General features: G+C 43.0%; 1 protein-coding gene across 3 annotated transcripts in view; it reads right to left on the reverse strand.

The window, feature by feature from the left end:
* Positions 1–954, reverse strand: part of ITGB6 (integrin subunit beta 6) — a 36,302-nt gene extending 35,348 nt beyond the window's left edge. Inside the window, exons 1-2 of one of the 3 annotated variants that reach the window (XM_063341792.1) lie at positions 900–950; positions 719–795 (exon numbers count right to left, since the gene is read on the reverse strand). In XM_063341792.1, the coding sequence (XP_063197862.1) occupies positions 719–779 (61 nt within the window). In that variant the 5' untranslated portion in view covers positions 780–795; positions 900–950. Of the gene's footprint in view, positions 1–718 lie in introns of all 3 variants that reach the window. The other 2 variants (XM_063341791.1, XM_063341793.1) reach the window with 2 other exon arrangements.
* Positions 955–21,772: the final 20,818 nt, after the last annotated feature.

Below are 21,772 nucleotides of genomic sequence, written 5' to 3' on the forward strand. Positions count from 1 at the left end.
TAAAAGACTATTAATAATGTGTTTTAATCATTCTATGTATGAAGAGTCTTGTCATTTAGAGAATGTGGGAGGCGAAAAATGTGCACATTTATCCATATTTAGGATTACTGATAAAATTCCTTCATAATGGTATTTCTATTGGTAGAAGGTTAACTTTCTAATAAAAATTAAAATGCCACAATTGCTGGCAATTAACATACTTACTTTTGCATTCTTTATGGATGGCATTCACTGAGAACTTGTTACTTGTTTTCTCCAGTGCACCTGATAAAGTCTTACATGTGTTTCTGGTATGGTGCGGGTAAGAAATTCCCAATGTAGCCAGGGATATTAAAAGAACAGATTTATGTTCACTCTATACGCTTAAAATTGCTTCACTCAGGTCTGTAGATACGATTTTAATATATTGTGCAAATGCCAGCGAAACACTCAGTCACAGGTATAGCATTAAAGTTTCTCAGCGGATCAAACAGTGATTAGTATAACCAAAATTGCTCAAACGCCCATCTCTTTCATACATGTTGTGCTATGTAATGGCCACATAAATCTTAGATGAATTTGCAGGGTAGCCCTACAGCAGGCTGTCAAAAAAAAAGAAAGTCATTAAACTGAAAGAAATGATGAAATACTGAAGACAGAAAGCTATTTCGTATCAACTTCAAGCGAGAAACAATGCAAAGATGATTTTGAAATGGGTCTCCCTACCCCTGAGCCTTACCTTGCACACAGTTATTTCTCTGCAGAAATAGGAAACAGAGGCAAAGCAATTCAATCCCCATTCGTTTTCAGTGCTGGCTGCGTGACAAAAAAATATCCGCGTGTTAATTATCTTCCGAGTAAGGGTAGAATGTCGTAAAAATCATACATTCCCAGAGGGTATGTTTTCAGATGTCACCTACACCGGATTGCGAGGAGACTTCAACCCTACCGGGACAGACCATGAATAAAAGTGAAAACAAGGGCTACCTGGGCAGGTAAAGAGGACAAGCTGTGCATAAAGTAACGTGAACATGGTTATCACTTCCTTGTTTTCCTGGACTCCTTATAAGGTATAAGGGGAAAATTCATTCAGGTGAGGATTTCTGTCAGTCGCTCTGGGTCCTAGAGCAGCCCAGACAAGAGAGCGGGTTTTTGTGTCTACAGCAACTTTTAAAAGGCTGCTCTAGAATAACGCCTTTAATCATTCCCTGAGGAAGCGCATTAGGCTGACAGGTCACAGGATTGCCACGTGAGCATACCTGGAGAGATGTAAAAATCCCATTTTTTCAGATTTCCTGATGTGGAGGGAAACGTCTAAAGGCAACTGTGAAACAAAAACAAAAAGCAATCACTTGCGAGATTTGAGGATCTGGCTTCAGTAATTCAAGATACAGAGTATGTTTATTTTGTTAATATTGCAAACTAAAAAAGAAATGATGCAGTTGTGGATTTTTTAATATGCAGAAGGAGGAATAATTGCATTCTCAGTTCTGCAACTGACTTGAAAAAAAAATCGTGTCAGCTTTAACTCTGTGTAATAAGCGGCCAAATATTCCACAGCACAGATACAACAATATAACAAGTTATTGCTATCTCTTTTTTTTCTCCCCGCACCTGGAATGAAGGCAAAATATGTATTTCTTACAACCTTATTAAAGGAAATAAAATTTCTTATTCGTAGATTTCATCTCTTCCCATCCTTTGTGCTCTGCTATTGTCTGTTTTGAAAATCCTTTGTTCCGGACAAGCCCCCTCTTATCATTAGGGTTTGCAACTGACTCTACACAGTGCAGCATAAAATTATAGTTTCATCAGTTGTGTTGCTAGCCTGAAAACACACATCCTCTTTTTTCCTACAGTCAAAAATCCTACCAAAGCTAGCTCATAGGGACTAGGTCGCTCTCACCAAGAGAACCGGCAGGATCAGACCTCCCTTTTCAAACTGGTGGTAGCTGCAATCTTGGGGCAGGATGTGATGGCAGGGATGGGTCTATACTAGTTAAACTCAACACGCCTGGAAACATTCCTGGGTATTGAGGCCAACTGGCACAGAAATACCTGAGTTTATGCTTGCAAACGGCCTATTGGGACCCTTCTAGCAACCAAATCGTGCCCAGAAATTGTTTGCAGAGAGTGTTAATTGGAAGAGGTCAAATCCATGCCAAGGAGCATTTTAACAGTTTAATAGTATAGACAATCTCATTCTAGTGGCTGGAAATATTCCCAGGCACATCCGATTTTACTAGTATTTGCGCAGTCTCTGGGTAGTTTCACAGCAGCTCAAGCTGGGTTACGTCAAGCCAACCTTTGCCCTCTCCTTGTGCTCCCACCCCTTCGCTCCTACCAGTACTCACGTCCAAACAAATACTGGGCTGATTCCAACTGAGCCAATTATAATCCAACCACCTTCCACGGGGAAGGTGGGGAGCTACTTTTCAGCTGTGGGGGGGTCCCAGCGTGTGGCTGCCCAGCCCTGAGTGAGTGCCGGGTCAAGGGAGGGAGCAGGAAAGACAAGCAGAGTTAGCAGGAAGGATGGGCATACGCTGGGCTGAATTTAGCCCAGCTTAGGCTGTTGTGGAACCATATCTTAACATTTCTATTCACAACAACATTCCTAAGCCTCCTCCAACTGCTTTCTCTACCTTGGAGTGTCCTTTGTAAGGCACTTGTTCAGCTACAGCAATTTCCTGTGGCATGAAAAAAGCATCGATTGGATCACGTTCCCTCAGCTGGTGAAGATGCAGCTCTGTGAGGCCAACGTCTGTAACTACATAAGGTCAGAAAGAAGTGGAGTCAACTGAAAATGTTAGCTCCTACTCAGAAAAAAATCCTCCTGTAGTGCCATCCAACACATCTTATTTCCCTGGTTTTAATTTACATCTGTGTTCGCATCCTTTAGTATTGTTGCTATGTCTACAGCCTTGCAGAGCTCCAAAACCCAGTGTTCTCCCTTTCAATGTCACTTTGTAGCTCTTACTAGCCCCTGGTAATATAATAACACTTCAAAGCATGGGCTCAGAGGACTTGGTGGCAGTCCTGCAGCCACCAAAAGGCACCAGACACCAGCAGTGTCACGGATTAAGGACCAGCCAGATGAACAGCTGTCAATTAGCAAGTACATATTCTTAGATTCAAGATATCAAACTTTTTAGTGTAGAGAGAACAAATAATACGGCCTACATAAAATTTACTAATTCTGTTTGATATTATCAGTTCCCCGTTTGCTTGTGTGGTAATATTTTATATAGGTCTTGGCAAGGAGAGCATGACTGGAGGCTAAGTGCCTGCCTCTGAATGGGACAGCTGCCAAACACTGAATAGGTCTTGCCTGGATAAAATAACTAAGTTTCTGCAAATTATTAAGAACAGACCTCCTCACGTTGACTGGAGAGAGCAGAGAAGGAAAAGAAAGTAGCAGAACAAACAACTGGGGGAAAAAAACGGGAGAAAAATCAAGGTCAGTTTTGATTTTTAAAAACTCACAAAATGAGAAGCTCACAAGACTGGGCGAAGGTGGGAATAAAAATTCAGGGATAAGGGCACAGAGAGGTCCAGGAAGGAGATGGCAAGTACCAAGAGTAGATCTTGGGCAAGGCAAGAAAATGTAAGCAGGAAGCTGACAGATGATTTTTGTTTTGAAATGTCACCAAATATCTTGTGTAATATCTGAAGGTAAGCTGACCAGGAAATTCTTCTACTAATTTAATGCTTTGTTGGCTTGAACTATCACGCATGCTAGAGGAGCAGAATTGCAATCCAGAGTAGCCACCATGATGTGGGAAGGATGTGTACAAGCCTCTGGGGTCCTGGCATTGCCTGGTTTGACAGCAAGGTTTCCCCTCTTTATAAGGTTTCTAAGACAGAGTCTTGTTTCGTTCACGCAAATTAGAGGCATCAATTCAATGAGATATAACAAAAAGGTAGTTTATACTACAGAACGAATACAATTATTATTGTTTTCATCAGCCACGACATATTAATTTGGAGCAAATTCTGGTCTCAGTTAAATCAGTGTTACGGTTTTATAATGACACATTAGAACAGAAAATATCTGTTTATCTTTCAGTATGGGCAAAGATGACCAATGCAAGCCTGTGGTTCTTTAAAATATAATAAAATTTGTATAGGATAAAATCTCTAGTGTATTTCCCCCCATACCTGGCACTTATAATACATGAAGAGATCACAGCAAGATATTCTCTTCACCCAATCAATTTTTAATGTTGGGAACAGGGAATAAGAAATAAACTAAAAAACATTAGACTCAAGTTGTGTTTCATTAATATTAGCAGGGTTTTTTTTTCATCTAGAACAATGGTGTCTCTTTTCTAGCACACTGAGCTGATTCCACAAGTCAGTCCGGTGGTGGGTCTGTAAAGGTTCCAGAATGGGAAGTGTTTGCCTACAGGACCATGCCTCACCATTGGCTCATTCAAATCTAAATATTACTTCATTTTTGAAAAAATACCAGCCTCTCCTGCAAATAGGGTATGAACTGATGTAGCATAATTACACATACAGGGAGACCAGCCCAAGAGAAAACAACAATTAGTTCCTTTTGTGCTGGACAAAACCTGGAAGAGGAGGCATGCTAGCTCCGGTGAAAGCTTATCGGTCAACACAAGAGATCAGTAAGCTCATCAGAGCAAGGAAAATCTCTTTTAATTAGAAGCTGAAGAGCTATCCATATGGAGGAGAAATTCTTGTAAACGATCTCTCAGCCTCACGCACAACCCAGCTCTTAATCCCCAATGCTCTTCTCATACACACTCTCACCCTGAAAGCCTGGAAAAACACAGAGCAATTTAAAGTCTGGATGTCCCACAGGCTGAGACCATTCTCAGAATATTTGCAAAGGTAGGGAGGGAGAAGTGTCTCCTGCACTTCAGAAAACATTTCTCTCTTCTTGCCCTTCATCAGAGAGTTTTGTGGGACTGGAAGCAGCGAGGTGGGGTCTCCCTTCTCTCCAGGACATACAGGGACACTCACCTCCTCACTGCATCTGTAAGAGGCAAAGGGCTACGCTCCTTACGTCAGAGGCAGGTTGCTTTGCATTCGAAATATCTGGTGACTTTATTCTCTGCCTGGTTGGCTTCCAAATCAAATCTGTCTGAAAAGTTCCTGATGATCTCTAATGGGGAATCAAAGTATATTTTTAAAGTTTGGGTCAAGTTATTACCTTTCAATCAGAAAGATAGTAACTGAAGAACATGCAAAAGTCTACAGAATGAGTGGTTAAAATACTTTCCTCCCAAAGAAGACATACATTCTGTAGCTGCACGGTCAAGTGTTCTAGACTCTTGGGCCAGCAGAAATGGAAGGCATTTTCTTTGGAAAAAGTCTACCTGGCAATATATCCCTCAGCAGCCTGGCAGACCCAGTTCCACATAACGGCAATGACGGATGTTTCAGAGGGTGCCTGGCAATTAGCTAAGCAACAAAGCCTGAAAAAAAGTTTCTAAGTGTGAAACTTAGATTCATCTCTAAGGAACTAGAGATGATTTGAGTAGCCACATAGCGATGTGAATGTCCTGCAAACAGGACAGTCCAGCACAGACAGAAACCACACACAAATACTGCAACAATACTGGAAGGACTGTTCTGTCTCCACCTCTGCTGCAGCCCAGATGCTGGCAATACTTTAAGGAGTGCTGGCAAAAACATTTAAAGAGGAAGCAACAATCCCTAATGAACAGCTATATTTAATGGGGAAAACCACAATGATGGTGAATGCAACTAATTGGTAATTTTTACTTTTTTTTTTTTACTTGAAATTTTTTATAGATATAAACAAAAGTGTCACCTATCAAATCACTGTGTAAAGCAAATAAATGCATCTGGATCTATACATTTTAAATGCCACTTGATACTATTCGCTATCTCTTTCTTTGTTTATCGGCATGGTGAGAGATGGGTATTGCTCCAATAGTAAATGGCATTGATCCAAAGAAACCGCTACAGGCATTTGGGTCCTGTATAAACGATACGGAACCTGCAGTGAGCAAAGATCTGAGCATGCAGTGACTGAGCTGCTCCACTCCAGCTCCCGTGTTTTGGGGTGTACTAATATCACGCCCCATTAGGGGCCTAGGACCTAAACGCTGCTGTTTGGGGTAACCAGCAGAGCCCACTCGACAAGCGGGCAGGTTTGTGGAAAGGCAAAGCCCTCTCTTACTCTCCTCTCCAGGTGTTTTTGCTACACACGATGGAGAGCAGTTTTAGAAGATGAGGGGCGTCTGTAGCTCCTTCCAGTGGGTTGCGGGAGCCGAAGAGCCACACAGAGGAAAGGAACTTTTCCCCTCCTGCTCCGAGCAAAGCAGGGTGTTGGGGATTCGTGACTCAGGCCATGATTCATGCTCTGGTCTCCTCTCATTTACGGAGCAGCACGCTGCTGTTAGACGAGGGCAGAGAGTGAAGTCAACAACCCACCTCTGAATAAACAGAGAGGAAAAGGAGGAAGCAGGAGGAATTGCTCACCACCTGTGCCATGAACGGGCAGGCAACCCAGGGTGTTTTCAACTCATATTTACCTTGCCCGCAGCTCTGACCTGTCTGGTTCCAGCCGAGGGCGTGAGCAAACCTTTGTCCTCGGTTTTCTTCACATGGGTGAACACCTTGAAAGATTTGTTTGCTTTTCAGATTTGAATACACTCTCACACTCAAAGAGAAATAACCTCTGAACTGCAGAAGGGCTCAGGTGGAACCAGTGGGAAAAATCATGTGGCGTTGGAGCAGGACTGCCAGCCAGCCAGCCATCCCACAGCACTCAAAACGTGCCAGGGATTTCCACACAGCCTATCAAATCTGGCCTCGGGGTTTTTTTGCTTTTTGCAGCTACATGGTACACTTTGTTCTCCCTCTGCTGTAAAAGCCTGGCGCTGGGGCACCAGAGCAGGCACCTCTGCTCAGGGCTGGTGCAAGGCTGAACACGCTGGTGGTGGGAACCGTGCGGAGCACAGACTCCACAACACCTCAGACCTCCCACGCTTCAGCTGGAGAGCTTTCTGTAACTTAGTCCCTTCCAATTAATGTGAAGCGCAAACTGGACCTGCTGTCCCCATTACAGAAGGGCCAAAGGGAGTCCTGAGACAGGCGGGTTGCAGCGGCCCCAAGAGAAACACGACGGTTTAGCACAGTCCTGTGGCAGGCTGGGCTGGGAGACAACCCAGAGGGAGGACTTGCTTTTGAAAAAGCCAGTAGGGCTGTCTAAATACCATGTATTCAGGCGTGATTTATCCAGATGTGAATTCTGAACTACTGAGCTGGGATTAAATCATAGAATCACAGAACGGTTCGGGTTGGAAGGGACCTTAAAGATCATCTTGTTCCAACCCCCTGCCATGGGCAGGGACACCTCCCACTAGATCAGGTTTCTCAAAGCCCCATCCAGCCTGGCCTTGAACGCTTCCAGGGATGGGACATCCACAACTTCCCTGGGCAACACCTTCCAGGGTCTCACTACCCGCATAGTGAAAAATTTCTTCCTGATATCTAATCTATATCGCTTGTAAAGGGTTATTCCACTCTGGTCTTACACAGAGAAAATAAATTTATCTTATAGTTGATCTTTCTGCACTTAAACCTACAGGTCAGTGCTTTGCTGCAACACAGGGTTTCAATAAGGTTAATCTAGAATAACCAAAACAGATAAGCGCGTTTTGCTCAACAGTTGCTAAAAACAGAGGAAAATGGGCTCAGGCACTGCCTGAAACCAGCTACGTTTCTGAAGCTTTACAGGAGTTATTCTGAACTTGGCCAGCACGGTTTCTATTTACAGACCACTCGCTCCCGCCAGTGGGTGCAGGCTCTTTCTGGGGAAAGAACAGGATTTAGGGCTTCAGGAGCCTTTTGTGCAGAGTGCTGCCATCTTATGGCTACTCTGGAGAAGAGAAATGATCACTTTCAAACTTGCAAGGAAAAAAGGTGTTCAGATACTAACAGCGCTATTACCTTTTGGCAATATTTTACCTTGCTACATATGTAAGAACCTTTGGAGATGTTCATATCTTTGTTAAACAATTGGTCGTTTCTGTTATATTGGAGTTATAATTTTTGTTAGCATGCTTTTTTCAAATTCCCGTCTCATCTGCCACCGTAAACAGAACATCACTTCTAGCGTCTTTGTTATAAGCTCAGTTACATGATTCTGAAATGTCAGAAATTGTTTCCAATATCTTTGTCAGTATAAATTGTTACTGTATTTTTAAAATCTTGCCTTATTGTTATATGTGTTTTTCATATGGAAATAGGAAGGAAATTCAAACCAACAGCATCCACTCTCATGTAAACAGAAACATCGGAAAAACAACCTTCTATAGAACGCTTAGTACTTCTACAATTCTTCTTAAAGAACTGTTAAGAACTGTTCGTACTATATATCTAACTAAAACCATGCAAGACTAAGAACATGTAAATAGAACTATCTCTAAATAAAAATAAGATCAACTAAATCCATTCCAAGTATTTTGGCTGAGTAACACCAAAAGCATATGGCAGGGCAGATTTACCCTAACTATGTTTTCCAGGAGTTCAAAATGATTGATCAGGTAAATACTATCAATAATATTTGATGCATCGATACCTTGTTCTTCTTATCTCATACGTTTGCAACCGGATTGCTGTGCTTTGGTTGGACATTTAGCACACAGAATCACCATAATTTTAAACCAATATTTTAAAAAATTAATTCTTAACATTTTGTAGCATGTTAATATGTCACAGGAGGCCATAGAGTCATGCTTACTATCTGAACCGATAAATTAACAGAAATTTCAAAAAATACTATTGCCACGGTAGTACAAAGCACAGCACTGCAAAGGATCTCATAGGTACTGAAGACGTGTCCTTTCACATTACACAACCGTGTTAATAAACTTATGAAAAATCCATCATAAGACTACTCAGACTGTTTAACTCCGTGGCAGAGAGGCAAACAGAAAGTGGCTCTACTCACCTTTACGGTATATGCAAGAACTAGGTGAGTTCTGTGTTATCCAATTTGCAAGCAAATAAGTTCCATTTTACTGTGATAGCCTCACCTACAGCGGTTTGTTCCTGTCACTCTTACTAGAAGACTGTTTGAGACTTCACTCTTCTTATGGCTGAAAACCGCCTCAGCTCCAGCCTGGATGAACTAACTTTCAATTTATATCCATTTGTTTTAATGACAACATTGTCTGGTAACTTAAATAACTTCTTTCCTTTCCTAGTATTTGCCCTGCCCTTCTTTCCCCTCCCCTTCATGTAGTATTTATAGACAGCAATTGTACATCCCTCGTTCTTTGTTTTGTCCAGTGCTACTTCTCTGCGCTTCTTTCAATGCTCCTTCCTAATTATGGGTGACAGCCTGTTCACAGTACTCCAGAAGAGCTTTGAACAGTGCCTCCCACGACCATGTCTCTGCTTATGTATCCTTCCTTAAGTCTCCTGCATCATATCCAAGGCGGATCATTTGTGCCTTTCCCATGGCTCCATCCCAGCTCTCTCAGCATCCTCCTACGACTGACCAAGATACTATGGTCTTTCTCTTGCCCAACTGATAAGCCACGATTTATAACAGAAATTGTTCCCACCACAGTTTATGTATGATGTTGCACTTGGGCTGTTAAATTCTACCCCACACCTCCAGCTCTCAAGTGCCCCCAGAATGCATATAGAACTGTATGGATATTTTTCTCATCTGACCGTGCCACTTCTAGCAGCAATGAAAGTATTAATACCTTCAGAGAGTAGCTGAAACCATGATGCTTGAAAAACTCTACCCAAACTTTAGGTAGCCCAATAATTCCCTTTCCAGAGCAGATGGGATCATACATAAATTTTCTCAGCCCAAATCCATTGTATTAAACATTTATTGCTTTCATTCTATTTTCTCTATTTTGTCTCCACACCCTTATTTATTCTTTCAGGCAAAAATGTGTAAAAGACTTCCATATTACTAAGGTCAGATTAACGAAGCTGTAGAAGTGAGGTCACTTTTTCTTCTGCTCTTCTCTCTCCTTTGTTTTGACAGCTCTTTTAAGAGACGCTTGCTCCTGTACTTGAAATTTAATTTGCTCGTTCTTTCAGCATTTTAGGATGGATAACAGACATCATTCCACTATGGGCCTACTATACTCTGGATTTACTTTTCAAGTTTGTAAATGTTAGCTTTTATTTCTACAGATCCTTCCCATCCTGATTCTATTTTTCTCCATGATCTATACCATCCCTGTCACAGAAAAGAAGAAAAATAATTTATTTGGTTTGGACAGTATCTACACAATCTTTAAGGTCTAACCCTTGCCAGACCCTCTTTTATTTGTGTGGTAAAATAAACTTTTGGTCTTTCTAATTTTATTTACCGATGGTAAGTCTATAAACTTGACAAATCTGACTGCACTCTCTGCTTCTTGGTTCCCAAGACGCTGTTTTCGTTGATCATCTCGTGTGGTGGGATTTCATTCCCCTATGACTTTCACTCTCTTTGTTCACTCCAAAAAACTTCTTTTTGAAAGATTTATTCATTCAATAAGATGCTAAAACCCTCCACTCTCTACTTACAGTGCAAAGTGCAGATTTTAAAGATATGATTTAAATTAAAGAAATTCTAATGCTCTGATTTGGAACCTTCATCCACTTGACATCGCTAACTAGTTTCTTTAAGTACAACACTTCAGAAAGACAAATTTTGAGAAACCAACAGGCCTATTCTTGTCTATTCTTTCACTTATTTTCAATTTAATCAAGTTAGGATAACTTTAGCTAGGTTATTTTCTACAACCAGCTGCTCTATGTCATCACTACCTAACAAAGACCACCTAGAATAGCATCATGGTAGTCCAGTGACTGCTTAGTGATGAAATCTGCCAGCTATTACACCCTGGAATAACTGGCTCTACCGTTATCAGCAACATTTGCTTTATACTCTATTTCTGAGCAGTTAAAATCTCTTGCAATGAGAAAATGCTTGGAAGTTTCTCTTTCATGCTTGTAGTCATCTGTGTTAGATGTATGTGTAACAGTTCTTTAACGATCCTTCAGAAGACCTTTATTTTGACAAATTCCACTCAGCCCGTGCCACCTCTCTCTGCCTCTGTATTACTGAGTGATGCCTCTCTACCTCTGTTTTTGTTTCTAGTTTTCTTAACAGTTTACACATTGGTTTAAGTGCATTTGAGTCAGAGATTACCCATCCACCATATGCGGTATTCTTGGGGGGTTTGGGGTCATTCTGGGTGCTGCAGTTCTAGCCTACGTCTGTTTGCACATGATTTTTGTACACAAACATCTCAGCTCGTGTTCTATGATAATGTGCATTTTTTTTTTAATTACATTGTTTACATCCCTTTTATTGCTGACATCTAGGCCATCCATGTCAATTCCCACCCGTGTCAGTACGGATTTTTTCCTGTCCGTTTTGCTCCCATCTGATCTTTCTTTCTCCCCTATATAGTCACCACTTTCTGCTTTTCAGAACTAGGTGTGGAGGTTACTTACAAGTGACCTCCAACCTTCTCTCCATCCTAGCTTACAATCCTTTTACTGATTGTACCGATACATAAATATATATTGTTATAATGTATTGTTTTGTAGTATGCTACATGATGCAAACATATTACACTATACTGACATCAACTCTAGCAATCTTGTTTCCAGAAAATTAATACCACGTTTGCTCCAATGGAATTCATCTAGTTTGTGTGAAAAAATCCTCTTTCTTCTCAAAAGTTAAACGCCTCACAGCACTCCTCATAACATCAATTCTTAAGACATCTGCTGCTCTTTATTGTCTTGCATGCTTTAACACACCCTCTTCAGGAATGAAACATTGCAGCGGGAGCTTTTCCTTCAGGACAAACCTACTCACACAGATTTCCCCTGGTTTGTGCTCCCTCCTTCAGTCTTTTATCCTACAACGTGAGCTGGTACAAAGCTATATTTCATCCCAGAGATGACTGCATTGCCACAGATGTTAAAATGGCTTCTGTTTTATAAATGGAATAAATAATAAAACTACACACACATACTGTGTGTGCATCTGCCTGGAATACAATCATTTTAACTTGAAACTACGCTGCACTAGTACTGCTGACTTTACATTTATGGGGCAGTTTTAAAATAGCTTCAGTCAAAATAAATGTAGTTTTGAATGAAAGAGATAAAGTGAAAGCCTGAATATACTTTTGAACTTGAGTAACTACGTGAGATGTCTCACCAGTTCTCCTGAAGATATTTTAGTCATTGGGAGTTAATCATTACCTGAAACTATGTTAAAAACCCATTCAAAGCCTGTCTACAATACAGCGTTGCGTTACGGAAGAAATGCAGACATTGAGTCATAGCCGTCAGCTCTTTATTATATTTCAGTCAGTTATGATGTGATTCTTTCCAACATAATTCTTGCTTCTGATTTACAGTAAGATACTGATCTGGTGGACGAGACTCTCTCAATTAGGGCAAGACCCTGCCCTTCCTAATCAGGAGAGACGTTCGAGCGTCTAACTACCATAAGGTCACTACAAAATTTAAAAACTGTGTGAAAAATATACATAAGGGTGAAGACGTTAACGTGTTAATGTTAATTTGGAAGAGGCATCTGAATGCCCTTTTACATCAGAGAATGACAGCTGTGCTCTGCAATGTCTGCAAGCCACAGGAGAGATCAAGGGAGAACTCAAGCAGGTCAAACACTGGTGCTACGGCTGTCCCGGGGACCCCAACAAGCCGTGAAAGTGGCTTTAAGCAAACCTCCAGGGATCAGCAAGCGCGGGACTTGGGCTAACACACAGTAGGTGTCTCACCTACTGTGACTGAATTCAGTAGACTGAATTTGCTGATAATGTCTTGTGGAAAGTACGTATTTATCATGTTCTCATTATGTCAGCATTTTCTGCCTCATTTTGTGGAAGTTGATCAATATTTATGGTTTTAAACACATACAAAAGCAAACAAAACCAATACAGTTATTTATTCACACTGTGATGCCACACAAAGCTACCCACAATGCCTGCACAGTTACATTACTGATAAAGATGCTCATCTTTACTAGGTCTCTTTCATCATCAGTTTGCTCACCCGGACTAATACAGCCTTTTTTTCCTTCATCCTGAACTGATATCTGTGCTCTCAGGTGTTACCATCTGATTCACCCTTACCACTTTTATAGGAGTATTTTTCTTTTCTTCCCCTGCTGCTTCAAAAACCCCTCTCTTAGGTTTATTTGCTATGCTTGTGTGTTGAGCAATGATAAGTTTGATTTAGCTCGTGCTTCTGAACTTACATATTAATGAATCTTTCAAGACTTGGCCTTTTGCTTACGTTCTTCTAAGTTCACAGTCTTCATAGTATATTGTTTTCTTTATGATCCTGGTACTGTGCTGCTTCTGTTGTTATAGCGATGCTTGAGGAAGATTGTTTCTTGGAACAAATTGCTCCTCTCTTGCAACCAGAACCGGTCCAGGCTCAGGGTCAGACAGAGCATCACAAGCTCCAACCTGGGCAGCCTTCCTGGCTGAAGAAATTCCTTAGTGCAGCTCTCGTGGGATAAATCTGACAATCTCTTTCTGTTTGTAGTGTCTATTAATACTCTGAATAACAGCACAGGCATCCCAGAGCCCTTGATCTGATTCTACAAGGACAGCAGGTAAATATTGCCAGAAAAATAACAGTCCAGTGTCGGGAACAGGGGATTTCCAAATCCGCGCCTGAAAGCCTGGGTGGAGGACAGCCAAGCACAGGAGGTGTGGAAGCCAGGAAAAGGTCAGAGAGGGAGCAAAGCTTGCTGAAGTTGATTTTAAACAACCATTTGAGGTACTGGCTGTGGTTTTAATACCCATTGCCACTGGATGAGAGGAACTGCTGCTAGCGCGGGACCAAAGCAGGCCAGAAGCATCTTCTGGTGATAAGGATCATCATTACAACTAGGTTTTCTGCCCTGGAGAGAGACGGCAGCATTTGCAGTACTACCCTCTAGACTGTTCTGCTGAGGGAGGAAAAAAACCTATCTCTATGTGACCTTCATAAGACACCTCTGCAGACACAGCCGGGAGACTTTATCACATGAGTGCGGTCCCTAGGGGTAGTCTGGCAGGGCCTCATCTCAGGAGCAGCTAGTGCTAAATGACACCTCCCTTTGGTCAGGCTCTACCTCCCCGCTGACAGGCCTGCGGATGGCCAAGTATTGCCTTCTCCCAGCCTTCAGGCTCCCTGGGTGCCAGCAATGGGAACCAAACCCTAAAGGAGAAACCTGGCCCCAGGTTTTCATCTCTGTACCCCCGAGAAAAGGGCGAGAACCGCTGCAAGAGCGGGGCTGCTCCAGCTCTGCCGCTCTGCTCAACTCGGCCCAGCTGCTTCGGTTGTTCCTGGAAGAAAGCGCTGAGCGAGTGTGCAGGGGAAATCTGATGCATTAATTTGTATTTTCTTACATATAGGATAGCAGAAAGCAAGTCAGATGAGAGTTTTCGATACCATTGAGATGCTGACCAGGTCACAGAAGTTTGATTTAAGAAGCATATTCCTGTCTTCCTAAACTTTCAAAAGGAAAGGTTGCTAATGACAGGACAGGCATCTTATGAATTTCCCCAAGCCCCTTCACTCTCAACAGATAGTGTGAATGTTTTAATTAAAGCTGTGACAGAGAAGTAGATCAGGACTACTGTATCATTTTCTTTTCATGCCATGCTTCAGCAAGCTGACACAGATTGCTAGGTCGATGAGATTTATCAATATTAGAAGACACACCCTGTGTCAGGCAGAATACATTAAAGGCTGATGTTAAATTTTAACATAGGTCATGAATCACTCAGACTTACTCAGCTATCCAGAATTAATACAAAAAGTATGAGTAACAAGGATGTTTTGTTTTGGTTTTATATAAGCAGGAGGATGAGGCACCTGAACAGAGGTTCATACGAGACAGCAACTTTAACTCTGCTCATGCAGAAATGGTTCAGACATTTAGATCACGACGCAGAAAAATCTACATTTGTATTTTGCTGAAGACCTCACCTTAGCTTTCAGACAACTAAAATTTTGACAACTTGATTTGGGGGGAGCCTGTTAAGATCACCAAGTCTGGTAAAAAAGAAAACCATGTATGCAAAAAAGCCTCCATGACCTTTTATAAACGTTGTCCACCACACGTCCCAAAGAGAGAACAGGTAATATTCAAATTGAATGCTACTTTACTCGGTTCTTCTCTTTTTGACCATTTATTGATATTGTTAGTTAAGGTTTGTTACAAAGGTGTTCAACTGTGAAATTAATTTGGGTTGGATCTCAACCACACAACTCAGTCGCTGAAGTGACTTACTGCATTGAGTAGTTCTTGAGTTCACGGGCACTAACGAGGACCGTATGCCCTACAAATTGTAATAAGTATTTACATGATCTTACATACTTTGGACAATATGTTATCATGATTCATCATTCTTTATTGTTGCCAATTTTGTTTCCTTTAAGCTCACCTCTGTCTAGACTAACACACAACTCATTATAAACACAAGCTTAATCATACCTAGACTTGCAAGCGCAGCTGGGCAAATAGGTGATGTTCTCTAATACTCCCCATCAGATTAACAGTTTCCCTTTCTATTTCAGTAGTATGGAAATATTTTCTTCTCAGAAAAAGAGCTTTATTTTTTTTTCTTCTGATTGTAGGATATGCGTTGATGAAGTATCTGAGGATGACGTTCACTGCGGACTATTTTTAACAGTACTTGCTGCAATAAGATTACTCATTCACTTACTGCAAATTTTTGGTGAGCCTGTGGTACCTCAGAACCTGCGTCTGTCACTGAGGACAGCACAGAAGCACTCGCAGAGCTCCGCAGCTCTGCTGGAAAGAAGAGGACCCTTTTTTTTGGCATCCTGAATAGCAGTAGCTCTACAGTGAAAGACCATTGTTCAAAAATGGCACAATCACCAGAGATGGTGGCACAGCACAAGAAGCGCTGAGAGCATTGCAACCAGAGACGCAAGTAACAGGTCTATTCATAGCAGCGCTCTTCCCCAGGGGATGGCGTCTTGCGAGTGACTTCATTAACTGCTGACAGCAGACAGACTGCGCCGCGCTGGGAGCGAAAGGGAAACACTCATCAGATGGCCCCAGCCACAACTGAGGAAACGCACAGAAGACATAACTGGCAAGTGCAGTGCTTTCCGCGCCGTTCAGAAGTCAGTTAGGCATATCCCTAAATTTAACGCTCTATTCGTTTCCTTTGGGTACAGCGATCTTCTTGTGTACAGAACCGCTGCTGGCACAAAGGGCACTGCTGTCGATTCAAGGCGTTCCTGGGAACTTCCCAGGCTGTGGAAGGTGGGGCTTGATCCAGATCGGTTACTAATTGTAAGGAAAAACCCCAAATATCTTGGCATTTGTTACTTTTATCAGTCAGGAGAAGACACCTACCCAAACCTCGTTAGCTGTCATTCAGTGCTGTGCCGTGTTTGACCTCTTGCAGTGCATACAATAAGACGTCCCGCGCACCGTGGCCAGCAGGACGCGTGCTCTCTGTGGTGTTTCCAGCACATTTACTCACAGAAATGCTGTCAGGCAGCCCAGACAACCTATAGCCTTAGAAGCAGGGATCTGTGCTACCTCCACAAGCTTAAAAACATCCATCCCTACCAAACCAGCCTGTGGTGCCTGCAGGTGCTCTCCACACTTAAAAGATCATACCAACGGCTAAACAGCCGATAGCTGAAATACAAGATTTTCTACACACAATTACTTCCTACTTTGCTCCACAAACATACAGAAAAACACGTTGCCTTACCTGCCGTTCTCCAGTACACTTGAGCATTTTTCTGGTGCAGAGCAGACTCCTTGGCATCGCAGCCGTCCTTGCGCCGCAGCTCAGCTTTTTGCTGGATCACGGGCGGCTTCTCTTTCTCCGCATGGCAGCTGCCTTGCTCCTTGCCAGCCTCCTTTTTTTAAAAGCACACTACCGCCCTGCTCCTTCTAACTTCAGTTTTCTCCGCGAATTCTCCAGGCTCACCAGGTGTCTGCGTTTCCAACATCAATACTTTGATTATTGTCTTTCTTTAGCAGGTTTTCTACTTCCCAAAGCCTATCTCCTCTGGGAAGTTTAAAGAAAACTGGACTAAAATGCCATTAGTCAAAAGTCCTATTCTTCCCAGAGGAAACACTATTAGTCCTTCATAAGCAAGCAGGCTATTTATAGGAATGGTGACAGTGTGTCTAAACCCACAGTACAATGAGCAGTCCACACGAGACATGATGATAGAGGCTGTTCATAAAATCAAGAACTGAAATTCATGTGTTGTACGTCACTAGTGATTTAAGCAAGCGCTTTCTTTTCTCACTCCAGAGGGAAGAAATAACAGCCCTCTTAGCACAGGGATGCATGTCGCTGGAGTAAGTAATCCACTATTTAAAAGAGTAATGCTGGAGCTACTCATATTTTTTAGAAGTTTTATATGTCTTATAATCCTAAACCGCTCTCTTTCTGCAATGCAGCGCTTCCACCTCCCACACACTTGCTTTTTGCCCAGGTCACACGCATTTTCTGAAGGTGTTTCTTCCCCATGAACTACTTTGCAGGTTCATCTTACTAGACATAAGATTAGGTCCTTTGAGCTGAGTAGCAGAATACAATCAGTCTGGGATAAACAACAGATGAATCCCAGACAAGCCCCAGCCCAAACCAGAAATAGCAGGGAGGCGGAATTACCTTCAGGTATGAGCAAGGAAGCATCAGTCCCAGCTGGGTTGCAAATCAGATCAGCAAACAGCTGTAACAGTCTCTTTGAAGGTAGTAAGTGGGAAGTTGAGCATAAAGAACAAAAGCATCCCAGTGCATACATCATTTCCCTGGGCAAGAGACGAAGAGCTGGGGGAAGCACTGTAAGGAAAGGGAAAGCACACAGAAAGCAGGCAGGGATGAGATGAGGGTCTAATGTAGGGTCAGGGAAGCAATTAGCGAAGGATTGGAAAAAATGGAGAAGAGGCAGGGAAAGGACATTACTTGGAGCAGGGCTAGAAGTTATGGTGCCCAGGGCACCCTGTGGTGGCACAGCAGGGTCAGCAGCCCCCTGACCACTTCCCCATGGCCAGACTGCCCTGCTACAGGGGCAGAGGAGCCCAATGCAGACCCCATGGGCCTCAGTCCCAGCTGGGGACCCCTCACCACCAGTACTGCCACTTTCCCTCTGCCTACAGTAATAAACAAAACAACCACTCCATCCCTGCAAGACCCAAGCAGGAAGATCCACTCCTCCCCTCATCACGTCCACCTGTCCCTCCCTGGGGCACAGCCCTTCAGGCTGGTGCAAACAGGTGGGGAGGCAACGGGGTTCCACGCCGATTCTCCCTGTGCTGCAAGCGCGTGGGACGTGGGGCTGCAGCATAAACACCCTGCATCATCCTCTCCCCCACCCTGCCTTCAAAGAAATGGGAACCCTCAGCAAACTTCACTCACCTTGTGCCTGCAGGTGACTCCCACCAGCAAGCTGGTGGCACAGCTCCCGCGGCAGCTGCAGGGTCCCCTCAGAGGGTGGGTGACGTGGGGTGCTGCAGGGAACCCCTGCAAAGCTCTGCCCCACTCGGTGTGTCCCTCTCCTCAGATGGGACCAGCTGTGCTGTAATGCCATGCTCAGGCAGGACCATGCCTGGTGAGCAGACCTCAGGGAGGTACACTGTGGTGACCTCTGCAGGTTACTTCTTTAATGTCAGTGTCACCCACACCTGTGTCTGCTTTTTGACAGAAAGTTGCCTTGGGCCTGCGATGGCTCTGCATTCCTTCCAGCCTGTGCTGGGGTGTGAAAGGACAGTGGTGGAAGGCAATTTCCTCTGAGAGCATCCAAGGCGGTGCTTCAGGGGGGAGGGAGAAAGGAAACAAACAACAAGCAGAAGAGCTGGGCACGGACCCAAAGTGGAATTGATAGGGGAGGCAGTAAGGTCAGGGTAGTAGTAGGTTGTACTGTCAAAAAGTCCCTTAGAATTGGATGGAAAAACTAGCAGAAGACAAATTTTACTCCGAAGGAACAGTAACACTCGTTGCCCTCTGTAAACCCACATCATGGCTTTTCATTGATATGTCCATGGAAGCTAATTAGGGCCTAAAGTTGTAAATTGGCAGTTGATTGGGAGGCCAGAAGTGCCTGGGGAACATGGATGTGGACATAGAAGAACATGGAAGGACACAGCAGGAAAGCCCACCATGTTCCTCCAGCCAGGAGCCGCATGAGGTGGGAGGCACCTCCCTGCTCTCCCCCGTTTCTGGCTGTCAGGGGCAGTTAGTCAGATACAGTGAGTCATAAATCGCTCTGGCGAGCTGTGTCCGGAGCACGGGATCACCAAGCAGCGTGCCCACAATGTGCTGAAAGCACGATCTGATGGCGGCAGTCAGGGAACGCAAGGCCAGGGGACACTGAGCCGCCCCACAGGTGGTGGGTGAGACCCAGCCTGTCGGAAGGAGCAGAGACGCCCCCTGACTTCCCACAAACCCAGCAGCCCAGCTCCATGCAACCACCGCTGATATGCATTTATAGGTATTTATATAATACAAACCATAAAGACCATTTTCCTCGGCTTTCACCATCAATGTGGTGCTAGGACTGTGACACATTAGCGAATTCTATCAGGTGCCCTTGAGAATGGAATTTAAATGTCTACAGAATTACTTTCTAATAATAATCGGCAATAAACTTCTCTACTGCACTTCTGGGGCATGGTCAGTACAGTGGAAAAACACAATATATCATTATGGTAATTTTAGCATAAAAGTACTGTTAATTTGTCAAAAGGTATTGGACCAAAAACCTGTAGATACCAGGTAATTTATAAGACCTGAGAGGTTTCTTTGCTTGTTTTCAGGATTTTTATTTACTTAAATAAGTGTAGTCTCTTCCTAAGTGCAGCTTGCCAAATCCTCCTTTCAGTAGAGTGTTTCTAGCTACATTTTTCATGCATTATTCATTGACTTTATTTTTTAACCTGGAGGCTCAAGGAGGACAGGTATGCAAACTCTGACCAGCTAGGATGGTCACGGTCATGTCATGATGGTCATGGACACATGCTGGGGAGGACAGAATATCCACATTTCTCATTAGTTTTCATACGGGGCCCGAACACGTGCAACTCAGGTCGACAGTACATTGTCGTGGCAGTTACCTTTTGTGCACCAATTTAATACAGATGTTGCTGCAAATGATACCTGCGAGCTTTACTTGTCCCTCGGGTGGCATCTGCTGTCCCTTTTTGGAGGAAACGTTACACAGACAATCAAGTGAGCCGAATTTAGACTTTGATATCCAGACTCGCCACCTAATAGGTGAGACTGAGTCGAGATTAAGAAAGCAACGGACATTAACAGAATTAGTGTGATTAACAGCTCTGGGGAAAATAATTTTTAAAGCTGTCTCACTAGCAGTACCTGAAAATGCATTTAAGGTTTTTTTGGAATGATACACAAAATTCCCATGAAAAGAGAAAGACTGAGTGCTTCCAACAGAGATGGTTGGATTTTGCCTTTGTTTCCTGGACAAAAATATTGCTGATAACTAGGACAGTTTGTCCTTTGATATGTACCCCAGGGAAAAAGATTACCCAAGTTGTCTTACCACCTTTTTTCTTTTTTTTTTTCTTTTTACAGGCATAGAATTAAAATATTAATTTCCTTCTTAAATAAAGATCTGAGGCGAGATTCATCTCATATATAATTCTGTAACTTCTGATTGTGCGGATAGATTATGTTTTTTCAGCAATCCATAAGGATCAAGAGTCATGGAAAATTTGAAGGGAAAGAGGATGTTTGTTAAACACAACTACATGTGCACTAATGCACAAACAATAGGTAAGGCCAGAAAATACTTTTCCTCTGATATAATGCAGCCTCCTCCCACCCCCCGAAATTCACTGCTTTTCGTTAGAGCAAACTTTTATTGGCAATATACGTTTCCCTGAACTAGGTAAAGCTCGCAGCTGCAAGAACAACGGGAGTAAACCAGATCTAATATTGCAATGAATAAATTACTTGTAAAATTATTTTTGACAAGTTCAATGAGATCAAACATTGTCACCGTTTATGACAGTCCACCTCACTGACCGTATTCAACCTGCCTAGATACAGCCCTGAGAGCACAACCTGGCATAAAACGTCTAGATACAGAAGCCCAACAAACTCCTATGTATAACTCTGCTATGCAAAATTAAGTAATAGAAGTACCTGAATATTTTATGGGACAAATTCTGCTGATGTATATTTATTCAAGATAAAACTTATGACTAGAAATCTCAGGTCTGTGTTCTTGAAGATATTTACTTAATCTGTGGCTAAGACCTTGGGTCAAACTAGTACTAAATTCTTGTATTGCTTTAGATCATGATGGGCAGATATTGCCTATACTTGATTTGTAGATATAAAAGGCGCTGGAGGTGGTGGTGGAAGCCGTTTGAGTGTTAATGCTTCTATTACACTACTACCTCAATCAGAAACAGAACTTTGTCGTTGAAATTGCACAACTATCATTAGATACAACTCATACCCAGAAACTCAACACAGGTGAATTAATTCCGCGGCGACAGAGGTAAATTTTTGGCGTGTGTACCACGCACAGAAGTTGTTACAAAGGGGGCATGGCAATGGCGACAGACTCCAAGTGTGATGGAGTCTGTAAGTAAACAGCAGCACAAGAGAGTATGGGCTGAGGAGGGGCTTCTCGATGCTACAGGAGCGACCGAGCTTCGCTCCTGCTCTTTGGCAAGGGGACTAGCAAGCTCTGTGCCGGGGAGAACGGCAGGCACCCTGCGGGCTCTGCCCCAGACCAAGTACAGGGTCAAAAATCACTA

This window comes from Chroicocephalus ridibundus, chromosome 7 (assembly GCF_963924245.1).
Source record: "Chroicocephalus ridibundus chromosome 7, bChrRid1.1, whole genome shotgun sequence".
Lineage (NCBI taxonomy): Eukaryota > Metazoa > Chordata > Aves > Charadriiformes > Laridae > Chroicocephalus > Chroicocephalus ridibundus.